The sequence below is a fragment of the Brassica rapa genome, chromosome A07 (genome assembly GCF_000309985.2).
Source record: "Brassica rapa cultivar Chiifu-401-42 chromosome A07, CAAS_Brap_v3.01, whole genome shotgun sequence".
NCBI classification, from domain to species: Eukaryota; Viridiplantae; Streptophyta; class Magnoliopsida; order Brassicales; family Brassicaceae; genus Brassica; species Brassica rapa.
The window spans coordinates 4,219,311-4,232,085 of NC_024801.2; the positions used below are offsets into that span (position 1 = coordinate 4,219,311).

General features: G+C 36.2%; 2 protein-coding genes across 4 annotated transcripts; both read right to left on the reverse strand.

The window, feature by feature from the left end:
* Nucleotides 1-1,485: 1,485 nt before the first annotated feature.
* LOC103844363 (UDP-glycosyltransferase 73B5) lies at nt 1,486-3,483 on the reverse strand. Its single transcript, XM_009121164.3, has 2 exons — nt 2,328-3,483; nt 1,486-2,169 (listed from the first exon to the last, which is right to left on the reverse strand). The coding sequence occupies exons 1-2, from the start codon at nt 3,316-3,318 to the stop codon at nt 1,706-1,708; spliced, it is 1,455 nt and encodes a 484-aa protein (XP_009119412.2). The 5' UTR covers nt 3,319-3,483; the 3' UTR covers nt 1,486-1,705.
* A 5,781-nt stretch (nt 3,484-9,264) lies between these two features.
* On the reverse strand, nt 9,265-12,568 carry LOC103844476. 3 transcript variants are annotated; one of them, XM_033274672.1, is made up of 6 exons: nt 12,528-12,568; nt 11,966-12,090; nt 11,550-11,594; nt 11,088-11,384; nt 9,698-11,000; nt 9,265-9,526 (listed from the first exon to the last, which is right to left on the reverse strand). In XM_033274672.1, exons 3-5 carry the CDS (start codon nt 11,571-11,573, stop codon nt 10,413-10,415), a joined length of 909 nt encoding a protein of 302 aa, XP_033130563.1. In that variant the 5' UTR covers nt 11,574-11,594; nt 11,966-12,090; nt 12,528-12,568; the 3' UTR covers nt 9,265-9,526; nt 9,698-10,412. The 3 variants fall into 3 exon arrangements, with proteins under 3 accessions (XP_033130563.1, XP_033130564.1, XP_009119510.2); XM_033274673.1 differs by lacking the exon at nt 12,528-12,568 and adding an exon at nt 12,286-12,308; XM_009121262.3 differs by lacking the exons at nt 11,966-12,090; nt 12,528-12,568 and adding an exon at nt 12,286-12,389.
* Between the last annotated feature and the right edge of the window lie 207 nt (nt 12,569-12,775).

Consider the following 12,775-nt stretch of genomic DNA (forward strand, 5'->3'; position numbering starts at 1 on the left):
GTGGCGAGAGTTCTTAGGGGGAAATATTATCGCCTAAGTTCGCCTTTGCGAACTGGAGCAGTGGACACCCCATCGTATGTATGGACGAGTATTATAGCGGCGAGGAAACTACTACTTTTGGATATCAGGAGTAACGTGCATTCAGGATACGAAATTAATGAATGGGAGGACCCCTGGATTCCTTCGACGCCAACTAGGCCAGCTTGATCGAGAGTCCCAGTTGTACACCCCAAGATGACTGTTAGCAGTCTTATAGATTTCGAGTCAAAGGAGTGGGATGCACGATTACTGGAACAATATGTGGATCAAGAAGATATTCCGATGATTCAGAGTTTGGCCATAAGCCCTACTCACCGACGGGATACTTTTTGTTAGAGCTACACCAAAAATGGTCAATATACGGTCAAGTCTGGATATTGGGTTGCTAGAAATTTGAGGAGAACAGATGAGGATGTAGAAGTTTTACAACCCAGTATAACTAAGCTTCAAGCGTTTGCTTGGACAGTGAATGCGCCACAAAAAATATGCCATCTTATATGGCAATTAATCTCTGGACAGATAGCGGTAACAAGGAATCTGGTACGCTGCAATATGCAATGTGATAACTACTGCCCAAGATGTGGAGAGCCAGAGGAAACTGTTACTCATGCGATCTTTGAATGCCCACCAGCCTTACAAGTATGGGCACTATCATTTACACCATCGAGCTCTCAATCATTTTCGTTACCAATTGTGTACGCTAACATGGATTATCCGTTTTGGAGGAAGAATAATATAATGAAGCCGGAAGATGATAGAGATCTTTATCCTTGGATAATCTGGTACATATAGAAAGCCTGAAATGATAAATTGTTCATAGGCATAGATAAAGACCCATTAGAACTAGTCAAGTATGCAGAGAGTGAGTGCCAAACCTGGCATAATGCAAAGAAAACTATATCTGCTCCTCTACAGGGACAACCTAAAGAAGAAACACAAGCCTTAAACTTGGGTAATTTTTGCATGGTGGATGGTTTATGGACCTCCACAGCTCAGTTTAGTGGAATGGGATGGGTCTGGAAGGATAGCATGGGGAAAATTCAACTTATGGGATCCAGGAACTTAACGCGGCGCGAAACACATTTACATTCAGAGCTAGAAGCGCTAAGATGAGCAATGGAGAGCATGATACAACACTCGACCTGTCAGAAGTTTGGGACGGATTGCAAGGACCTGATTGCAATGTTACAAGAACCACAAGCGTGGCCTAACTTCTTAACTGAGCTGGAGATCATTCAAACTCTGCGGTTGTGTTTCTCGGATTTCAAGATCAGCTATTTACCAAAGATGCAAAATGAGATTGCAGACTCGCTAGCTAGGACTGCACGTTTTTTTCATAAATTTCTATGTTTTATTGGTTGTTCTATTCCAGTCTGGTTATCCAAACCACCTCAAGTTTGAGTAATAGAATAGTCGTTTGCTGTTAAAAAAAAATAAAAAAAACAACAACAAACTATTAATCTGGCAACGACAACCATTAACCACCGAAAAAGTCAGCCTATTCATTTTGTACAAGAAACAGAGGTTCCAACAATTATAACTTTATTATGTAAGGTACACTACAGACTTATCTCTCAACATAACTCAACAATAGTAGCTAAAGCTAATAAAGTTAAGAACCCACCTCACAACATGAAACAACAAGAACACATGTTCTGTCTCTATTCTACTTTCTACCATTCACCTCTTCCATGAACTTGTTCAAATCCTTAAAAGAAGATCCTCCTTCCTCAACAGCTGCTTTAGCCATCTCGCCTAGCTTCTTGGCCCGTTCCCGCCTTTCTTCTGCTTCTTCCCCAACTATCACTTCTCTCACTGCCTTCTCAACTTCCTCTCTACTAATTAATTTTCCTTTTTTCACCAACTCCGTAGCTCCCACGTTCACTCCTGTTTTCAACACTTTTGTCAAAAGCTTCTCGTTGTAGAACTGCTCTGCTCCCATCGGCCAAGTTACCATAGGCAACCCAGCAGCAATGCCCTCAATAGCCGAGTTCCATCCGCAATGCGTCACAAATCCTCCAACCGCTTTGTGGTCAAGTATAAGCACCTGTGGAGCCCACCCGCGTATGATCAGCCCTTTACCTTTCGTTCTTTCCTCAAACCCTTCAGGCAACCACTCCTCATTTTCACCTGTCCCAAACCACATCAACACCAAGTTTCATTTCATAATTGTTATGTAATTAGTCAAAAAATAACAATAAATAATTGTTACGTAATTCAACAGTCAACACCATGCTATCAAATGACGTATAGCAACAATGAAATTTTGAATGAGTTATCCATATTACCTTTGTTATTATTTTTCCTAACCACCCAGATGAAGTTTTGTCCAGAGCCTTCAAGACCAGCCGCGATCTCTAACAGTTGCTCGTTGGTGAAGTTAGTTCCACTGCCAAAGGACATGTAAACAACTGAACCAGGTGTCTTAGAGTCGAGCCACTGGAGGCATTCTTGCTCATCAATGCTCGCCTTCTTCCCTCTTCCAGCTTTCTCCGCTATCTCTGTGTTGCTGAGCGAAAGCGGACCGATATGCCAAGCTCTTTTAGCAACAAAGCTACGGTAAAAATCAGCGTAAGTCGATTCCATCTCGTAGAAGCTATTCACCAGAACACCAAAGCTAATTGACTCCGATTCTCTGACCTCTTTCATAAACTTTCCCATCGGAGTCTCTTCGTCAGCAACATTGGCTTGCTCTGCTGTGATGACTATGTCCCCCGGGAGACCAGGGATTACAAAAGGAGTAGAAGTCGTAGCAACTTTCTTGTGTGGCTTATGAGTCCTCATGTTGTAAGAACAGCACAAGGAAAAGAAAGATGTACCGTGGAATACAAGTCTTGGGACACCGAACTTCTCTGCGGCTTCCGTCGCCCAAGGGAAGAACATATCGGCAACAATACAGCTCGGTTTGGTTGTCTCGATGAAACTTTCCAACTGCTGTTTCATATGCTTGGTAGAGAAAAGAAACTTTAAGAACAAGTCACCTGCGTCAGGCTTTTGGTATGAGGTGATGAAGTCAACGTTCTCGCACCCTTCAGGCAATCCAAGCTCTACGCTAGGGAAATCGAAGATCTTGATTCCGATTTCGAGACCAGGGTTTTGGTTTCTGAATGCTTCAATGGGTTTCTCCGAGATCTTAGAGTTGCTTGGCGTTGTGATGATGGTTGATTTGGCTCCTCTGCTAGAGAAAAGCTTGGCCATGTCCAGAATAGGAATCATGTGGCCGTGAGCCATGAAGGGGAAGAAACATACATGAATCCGCTCAGAGACTTCGCTACTCATGTTTGGCTGCAGACAATCAAAAGAAAGCAGAATGAAAAAAATTATAAAATTTTGAAGATCCGATCAGACAGAACAGAGGATTTCTTGTCGGGATTGAACTTGTGTTCCTTGGTCTTGATTTGTCCTTCGAGTTTAGGACATTCGAGATGTATATATATACTACACACGCGGCACGTACTGAAAAGATCAGATAAATTAAAGGAGTTCTAGGCGGCGAATCTCACGTCTATGCACACGTCATATTATACTTTTGTGTTACTTTTTTTAATTATTCGTGCAGGACTGAGTCATCTTTGGTTGGCTATAAAATGGGAATCTTGATTCTTGACATGTGATGTGTCTTTAGAAGCAAATTCTGACTTATCATCAGTGATGATATTGGGAAGGCTTGACATTTTAACGATTATTTGATTCACAAACTGAATATAAAACTCTGAATAGTAAAACCATTTGAGACTTTGAGTAACCTAGATGAGAGGATAATTCAGTATTTATCATTTCAGCAAATGACTTGGATTTAGATAGCACCAAAAAAATAGTATGACAAAATTAACACATAAAAATGACTAAACTAGTACTAATTACAAAATAAAATGATTAAATTATACTAAACTCTTATCCTAACTTCACCCTCTAAATATTAAATCGTAACTTTAGTCATTAAATTCAAATATAAAATAAAAATACTATTTCGAACTTGAATTAATGCAAATTTTACTATTTTTTTGGGGTGTGTGGTAATTTCAGAATGATAAGGTATTTTAATACTAATTTAGGGTATTTTCATTTTTTTTTGAATTATACAGAGGTATCATGGCCCCACAGAAGTGATCCAGACTAGTCACGTGTTGGTCCTCTGTCCCTGGCGATGCTGAAATATTAATTTCCCAGTGGCCGGGATTCGAACCCAGATGGTGGTACTCACAGCTGTAAGTCCTTTACCACTAGAGCTACAAGCCCCCGGTTAAATTTTCATTTCTTTTCATATGCTAATAGTCTTAATAATGCAGTAATGGTGTTTATATAATACACATTCTAAAAAAGAGAGAGTTACATCCTTTTTTATTAATGGAAAAGCAATTTGAAAAAAGAAACCTTTGTAATGTAAATTATTTACAAGCATGCCACACTGAGGTGGCAGCTTTACAATTACTCTCAGCCTACATATTTAAATATCTTTTTTCACTAGAGTATTTACATCAAATGCCATTACCATCCAAAATTATTGATGATCCTTTTATGTCAACATTACCTTATATTAAAAAAAAAACATAAAGGAGTACTTTCCTCTCATACGATTTTGTTACACCAAATATTTGCTTTCATCACAGCCATACGTAGTACTCCAGTTCGCCTGCACCAAGTTGCATCACAGCCAGATATGTGACTATAATATATAATCATTTTAAACAGTCAAATACAGATTAATACTTAGAAAGATCAATATATTAACAATGTATTTTGTCAAATAAACATAGCTAAATACATTGTTCTTTGTCAAAATAACATAACTTTTTAACTAACGACCTCATCAAAACGATATCAAAACGGTATATTAGTCAAAATAACATAACTTTTTAGCCAAACACATGAACTGATATAATATATAAAACTCATACTCATATGAAAGTAGTTACGATTTATGTTCAAGAAATGATTAAATTTATTGTAATGGCTATGTCTTCATCATGATGTTTTTGTTTTATAGGTTGATACAAATAGTTTTCTGTATATTGCATGAACTCGATGAAAAGAACAAGATGGCTGATAACGGTTTGAACCGCAAACCGAAATAGTAAGATTTAAACCATGTCATTTGAATTTCCAAAAAAATTGTATGCGAGTTTATGCAATTGATATAGGAATGTATATAGCCTAATAACTGACCTAAGTACGTCCCTTAAATACAATAGGTGTGACCATTTTTATTTTACGTTAGTATATATAGTTTTGACTATATTAATTTTTAAAACCCACTGTATCCCGTATGTATGGTAACAATTTATGGTGATTCCGCAAGTTAATACTACATTTATAGAGAATATTGAATCACTGACCTATCTAAGATAAATAGAGAATATATTATGCGTAGATTGCAGAGTGATTAGAAAGCTAACTCTATTACATTAATTGTCTTACATTACGCATATATTCTCCTTAATTTTCTGTTTTCCTCCTATATAAGCCAAAGCCCAAAGGGGATGCGAGTCAAAACGTCATTCACTAAATCTAGAGCAAAAGCTAAAAAAATCACCATGGCTGCGAAGAACCATAGCTCTGATTTGAGGCCTTTCAAATCAATGTGGAAGGTTAAGGTTAAAATCAACTGTTGCACTAACCATGCATTGAGTTCACTGGTCCAATTACTGATGAGTTTGTTGGAAAATATTACTTTTTGATGAAATTATGGGTATATGGCTGTGGGAGGATGATGTAATTTTCTGTATATTAGATTCTGGATCCTGATGTGTTGTCTCCCATTCACAACGATTTGGTGGGGAAAACCTTTCTTTTCAAGATTAGTATTGAAAGGTAGAATTTTGTATACAAGCATGACACATTCAAGGTTCTAAAGATTATCACAAATCTTGGAATGATAAATGAGTTCGATGCGACTCAATCTCCTACGGTAAAACTAATTTTATATTTTACTCATGTATTTCTTCATCTATAATAAACCTAACATTCTAACGTGTATTATTGCTATATATAGGGAAGTGATGTCAAGTTTGGAGGGACATTTTCAACTCAGTCTGATGCACCTGAGGTTCTATGATAATATTTAGAAGAATACCTACATATATGCATTATGTATAAACATATGAACTGATTGTTTTGCAAATTTTAATATAGGGTTCTCTAACAGCGCATGGTGGTTTATCTCAGTAATCTGAGTGTAATGATCTGACACCAGCCAAGCGCACGAGGACACTAATCATTAATTTGGAGGAGACTTTTGATTAGAACTCTGTTACAAGATCAGCGTGTACAATAAAGGTCAAGAAAGAGAAGTTCAAAAAGTGGCAAGAGTGAGACTGGGCATTATTTGATTGTGGAGCAGAGGCTTATGTTTTTATGCTGCGCCTTTTTGTTTTGGTTTTCGCTTTTAGTTCGTATTGAATTTCTTTAAACCTTCATATCATTTGTTGTTCAAGTTTAAGTAATGGTAATTTCAAGCCTCAACTCTTTATAAATTTTAACGACTTATGCTTACTCAGTTTGTGTCTTTATTGCCTTAAGATATAAATCTTTGTTTTCTGAATTGTTTTATGTCCAAATTTTTAGATATAATTCATCTTTTTGTTGTAATAATATAAACACAAATAAGGATGTGACTGATTACAAAGTAACAAAACACGTATTTTTTTAAAAATGATAAATATTGGTGATAATTGGTAAAATATGTGAGTGCTGTACACAGCATTTTTAAGTCTAAAGCACTAAATCTAAAGCAATCAAGCTTTATTAACATTTGTATGTTTACAACAATTTAGAAAATAAACATCTATGAGAGTGCTTTATAAAGCCAAATGTCTACAATTCATTTTTTTAGCTTTCCAAAAAATTTTAACTTTTACAGAAAGAATATGATAAATAATAAACCTATCGCATGAACTATTTTGATTATGGACTGGTTTATGAACTATTTTGATTACATACTGGTTTTTAGTTTAAGCATGAACATATCGCATGAACTATTTTTTTTACTTGATATTAATTATTTAATTCACTTAATAATATTATATGCACTATCTTATTATGTTGTTCTATTTTATCCATTATTATTGTGTTGTTTTTATATCTGTTTAATATATTTTTATAATATTTGTAAGCTATGGCAAAAAAGATGCAATAATAATAGTGGCTGGTTCGAGATAATATATGGAGCGATTACAAGATAATATTATATTCGTAGTAAAGGTTACTACTAATTTTTAATCAAGGAAAAAAGATTATTAATTTAAATGTTTAAGAATTTTCAGTAAAATAATACGAGTTTAAAATTTAATTTTGTATACATATATTAATATGATGTTAAATACATGTATATAATATTAATCTACGGCTGATGTATACCAATCATGCTTTTAAAAAATTTAAAGCTAAAATCTTACAGTCAAAATTTTAAAACTACAACAAAAAATTATAATTCTAAAGGAAAAAAAACTATAGCTACAGATGTTACCAATCGGATCCATTATACTCTTACACGATAAATACACCATGCAAAATACGATTTACTACTTTGATTTATCATTTTTACACGTGTTTAACATATTACACAATATTTTGAACATGTTTTATCCATTAATTTTATGCAAAGTATCTACAATATGTTAAGTACATTATAATTTTCAAATCAAACTGTCATCACGCGCAAGGCGCGGATCTCATCCTAATAATTGATTATTTTGTCATGATACTTTAACATAGTTAGGCACTTTATACTTGAAGTGTATTATTTGCTTTATTTTTGGATTTTTGGCTACTTTTGTCGGACGAAAATGCCTTTAAGAAAGAGAAATCGTGACGAGAGTCGTGATGGTTTGAACATTTAGTTAGTTGCTTTAGTTGTTACTAATTTAGGTTTATTGGGTTTTGGGTTTCAATAGTAACCGTAAGATAGTGTTTAAGCTAATTTGATCTAAGGCTCTTGTTAACGTAAATACAAATCATAGAAAAAGAGGGACAAGATATGAGAGAGTTTATGGTCATGATGTGGCAGTATTAAACGTGTTGTGTCAGGGTTGCGGTTGAGAGAAAAGAGATTAGGGCCAGCGATCATTTGGTCAAAGACTTTATGAATAACAGATCGGTGGGTGGTGTGGTCAGGATTTTCGTTGTGAAAAAAGAGGTTATGGTCAAAGTTGGTGTGGTTAGGGTTATAGGATTTTGCACATTTTTGGTTATGGTCAAAGTCGGTGTGGTCACTCCAGCGTCTCCTCTGTCTAACAACATCAGTCCAGCGTGACCACATCTTGTCTCGTCCTCCACTATCAAGCTTTTCTGCTCCTCCGTCATGCTCTACCACCGGCAACGAGGAGAACAATGATTCGTCACACCACCACCACCAATTCGCATGCCATCACCTTCGGTTATAACATCACCATTTTTCTAGATTGAAAAAATTAATAAATCTAAAAACAAAGAAGTAAAAGACAAGAAACAAAAGAACATTAAATCTTACAATTGGTAGTTGATACTTACTATGTTTTTGATTTTTTTTCGTGATAAAGATGAGAAGAGGAGGAATAGAAGAGAAAAAAGATGAGAGTGAGAAGAAAAAAAAAGTACAATCTCGATAGTGATTCAATCAAATGAAATCTACTCATTCTGGTTAGAATTAAAAAAGTAATTTAGGAATTTTATTACCTGGAAGTACACCGCATGCATAAAGTGTGCTAGAATGTTACGAGAGAAGTGAAAATTATGTCACACTGTAATTAAAAACAAACACCAGTTTTTTTACTTGAAAAAACAAACACCATTTGCATGAACTTAAGTAATACATGATTGCATACTCTAAATATTAAAATTTAGTTTTACTACGCCAACAAACACAAACACCTAATGTTTGGTAAATTACACAATAAACACAAGAAAATATTGTATAACCACACCGAGAAAAGCAAAACTACAAAGGCCATGTTCGTTTCGTAAACTGGATGAGAATTCCAGAAACGGCATCCGCGTACAGTAATTGGATGCAGCAATCAGATGTTGTTCGTTCGCGTTTCTGGAAATTTTGGATCATGCATCTGAAAATTGTATCTGGCTGTAGTTATGTTCGTTTTAGATTTATGTATTTTGTATCTGGATGAGTTTTATGTCAAATGACAAAAAGCTCTTTGTCTTCTCTTTTGGTCTAAACATGTATAAAACTATATCTAAAATTTAATTTTCATGTTTTAACTTGTAAGAAATTATGTTTAACTGCAAATAAAATAGACATAAATAAAAATAAATATCAAATTCAATTTTTCATGGTTTATAACATTATAAAATAACAATAATAAACATTAAACTCAAAATTCAAAGTCTTAAAATAACAAAATAAAAACTCAAAGTCTTGACTCAAAACATTCAAAAACTGAAAAACTCAAACCTGAAACATAAACTCTTGACATAAAAACTCAAGTCTGAACAATAGTAAACATAATCCCTTGACTTCAAGAAGATGATCTTCAAATGCCTTGAACACTCAAACCTGAAACATATAAACAATACATCACACATGCTTCCTACAAGCAAATAAATAACTGAAAGACACAGATGTTTAGACTTTTAAGATATACAAAATACTCCCATTCAATTTACAAACGTGAGATGCGAGAGAGAGAAAGAGAGAGAGACGAGAGAGAGAGATAAGAATAAGAACCTGGAGGAAGTGACTGCTTGATTATCATATGTGAAGCTAATATGGAAGTCGACTTCCTCTTGCTATCCTTTCAGTGATTGCATCACGTCGAATCTCCATTGCTCTATCACCAGATGGAAGGTATGGAGTATGCTCAAGCTCTTCTACTGCTTGGTCACCATGATGTTCATACTCATTTACTGTTTCCCAATAAGTGAAATCACGGTCTTCATCAGATGAATCTCGAATAAAATTGTGAAGTGCCATAGTTGCTGTCACAATCTTCACCCACTTTATAACATCATACTTTGGATGTTTTCTATCTAAAATCCTCCACTTCGCTTTCCAAACACCAAATGTTCTTTCAATCACAGAACGTAAACTAGCATGCCTCCGGTTAAACAGTTCTCTAGAGTTTGTTTGTGGTCCTCCCCTAGCAAACTGGTCAAGATGATACCTAGTTCTACGATGCGGACCTAGATAACCGGTTCTAGTTGGATAACCGGAATCAACTAGATAGTACTTACCATCTGGTGGATGAGGGAAGAAGGGTTCATGTGTCACACAATGTGTAAGAACTTTCGTGTCATGAGCTCTACCAGGAACTCCCACGTATGCATAGATGAATCGCATTTTCAGATTGCACAATACTTACACAATGTGTAAGAACTTTTGTGTCATGAGCTCTACCAGGAACTCCCACAATACTTAGACACTAGATAGGAGAACATAAAAATCATGCATATCTGCTTTCACCGGTCTCTTCCTCCAAATAGATAATCTTGTTCTCGTCATCTTCATAACTTAGGAACGTTTGTCGATTTGTAGCAGCTTCCCTGAGATGTTTATAAGCAGCTTTGTACAATGGAGACCACATTTTGATACTAGACAGTGAATGCAAGACACTCATAGCCTTAAGCTGACTGCAACTCAAATCTGGATGGCTTTCTATTAGGTGGTTTTTGTGAGAGAGTATCTCATCACGTGATTGAAGACTACTTCTCATAACAACTGCTGCTTGTTCTGCCCGCCTTTTCCGAGAAGGCTTTGGGACAGTAGAGGCTTGTGGAGCATTGGAGACTCGTGGACCATTAGAGGATGAGGGAGCATCTGGTTCAGGATTGGTTTGCCTTGCTGGAGGATCGGTTTGCCTTGCTTCAGATGCGGCATCATCATTCTCTACCTCCATATTGTCTAACTCATTTTCACCTTGCTGAGCACTCCACCCTTCTGCTCCACTTACATGAACCCCAATGAAAATCTGTTCCACTAGATCTGCGTTTGCCACTGGTTTATCTTTGTATTTCCTAGCTCCAGGCCATTCCTATAATCAAATAACAACCATCACTCATGATTCTTTGATAAAAAAAAAAATAAAAATCTAGCAGATTCTAAAGGGTTTGGTATATACCTTACAACGCTGCTCCCACCAATCATCACTCATGTCTATTGAGCCATCTGGATGATATCCCAGTCCAGTTCTATTGTGAGTCAATCTCTTCATAGCTCCATATTGCTTCTTGCAAGAGTTGAACTTGTTCCTAAAATTTATCCATGGATGCCTCACCCCATATGTATCATAAGACTTATCTGCAATTGTCTTTCTCGCAGTTTCATGGAGAACCTTATTTTTCACATTGCCTTTCAGTTCTTCTTTAATTCTTAGTTGAAGCACAAACCGTGTTTGTTCATCACTCCACAATACAGTCTATGAACAACACAAGAGGACCATCTAAGTCAAGACTAAACTAAATTCAATGCATTAAGACCATATCTAAGTCAAGATTAAACTAAATTCAGTGCGTAAAGACCATCTAAGTCAAGACTAAATGCAACATAGAAACACCAAAATAGAGTGTTGAGAATGACTTACATCACTTCCAGGGACATATACCATTGAAGCTTGAACAGATAGTCACTGAAACAAAAATAAAAACAAAAGCATGAAGTAGAACAAAACAAACACCTCGCTTAATTTTTTTTATGGGTCTATGGGAATACACAACTACAAGCAGAATGAGCTACAGAACACCACGCTTAAATTTTTTTTTATGTGTCTATGGGAATACACAACTATAAGCTACTAAAAATCTTCAATGTATCTAATAACATGCAACGAATTCAACAAGACAAGAGGCAGCAATACTTCAGAACAAAAGAAAGAAAGTACCTTTCAAACAGTAAACAACACGAAGACACAGCAAGAGAAAAGAGAACAGAGCTCAACACAATAAAACTTGTTGGTTAAATAGAGGCCGTTATAAACAAAGAGAACAGAGCAGTGAGAACCTCAAAGCAAAGGGAGCCGAGACCTCAAAGGAAGAGATGGGTTTCCGAGACTTGTTGTTTCCGAGATGAAGCTTGAAACTATGAAGCTTGAAACTTGTTGTTTCCGAGAACTCACCGGCGCAAGACTGCAACATAAAAGAGAACAGAGCAGTGAGAATTCATTAGAAATGATTTCGCCATTAGAAATGATACATTTCTCAACAAACCAACACACAAGAGACATTAGAGATCTCCCATAACATTAAAAATCTCACATAACATTTCAAGCTTTAGAACAGACTCTCTAGTATCCTGCAAACATCAAAGAAGATGAAGCTTACGAGAAGGGAGCCGAGATGCTTTAGAACAGAAACTGCTTGAGAGAGACCATCAAAGCTCCATTCTTTCTGCTAAGAAAAATAAAACAAATGAGATTTCCAAAAAGTTACCAATAGAGAGGGAGAGAGAGGGAGAGACTGTGTGAGAGAGAGAGAGAGAGAGAGAGAGAGAGAGAGAGAGAGAGAGAGAGAGAGAGAGAGAGAGAGAGAGAGAGAGAGAGAGAGAGAGAGAGAGAGAGACTAACCAATAGAGCTTGAGAGAGGGAGAGATGGGTTCGAGAGAGAGAGATGGGTTCGAGAGAGAGACTGCGTGAGAGAGAGAGAGAGACTGCGAGAGAGAGGACTGAGAGAGATCAGAGGTTCATGGTTGCAGAGATCGGAGGTTAAAGAGAGGAGGATGAAGAGATCAGACGGCTACAAATCTAGGTTAGAAATTAATGGCAAGACTTTTGTAATTTTTAAAATAAAATAAGGGTATTACCGACTTTTAGCA

Excerpts from the sequence above, each read along its gene's own strand:
- LOC103844363 (XM_009121164.3), bottom strand. The coding sequence starts at position 3,318 with ATGAGTAGCGAAGTCTCTGAGCGGATTCATGTATGTTTCTTCCCCTTC. Across the intron at positions 2,170-2,327 it reads TAGGAAAAATAATAACAAAG|GTGAAAATGAGGAGTGGTTG; the intron begins GTAATATGGATA and ends GGTTTGGGACAG.
- LOC103844476 (XM_033274672.1), bottom strand. The coding sequence starts at position 11,573 with ATGGTATATGTCCCTGGAAGTGAT. Across the intron at positions 11,385-11,549 it reads TATATGTCCCTGGAAGTGAT|ACTGTATTGTGGAGTGATGA; the intron begins GTAAGTCATTCT and ends TGTTGTTCATAG. Across the intron at positions 11,001-11,087 it reads GGTGGGAGCAGCGTTGTAAG|GAATGGCCTGGAGCTAGGAA; the intron begins GTATATACCAAA and ends ATTTGATTATAG.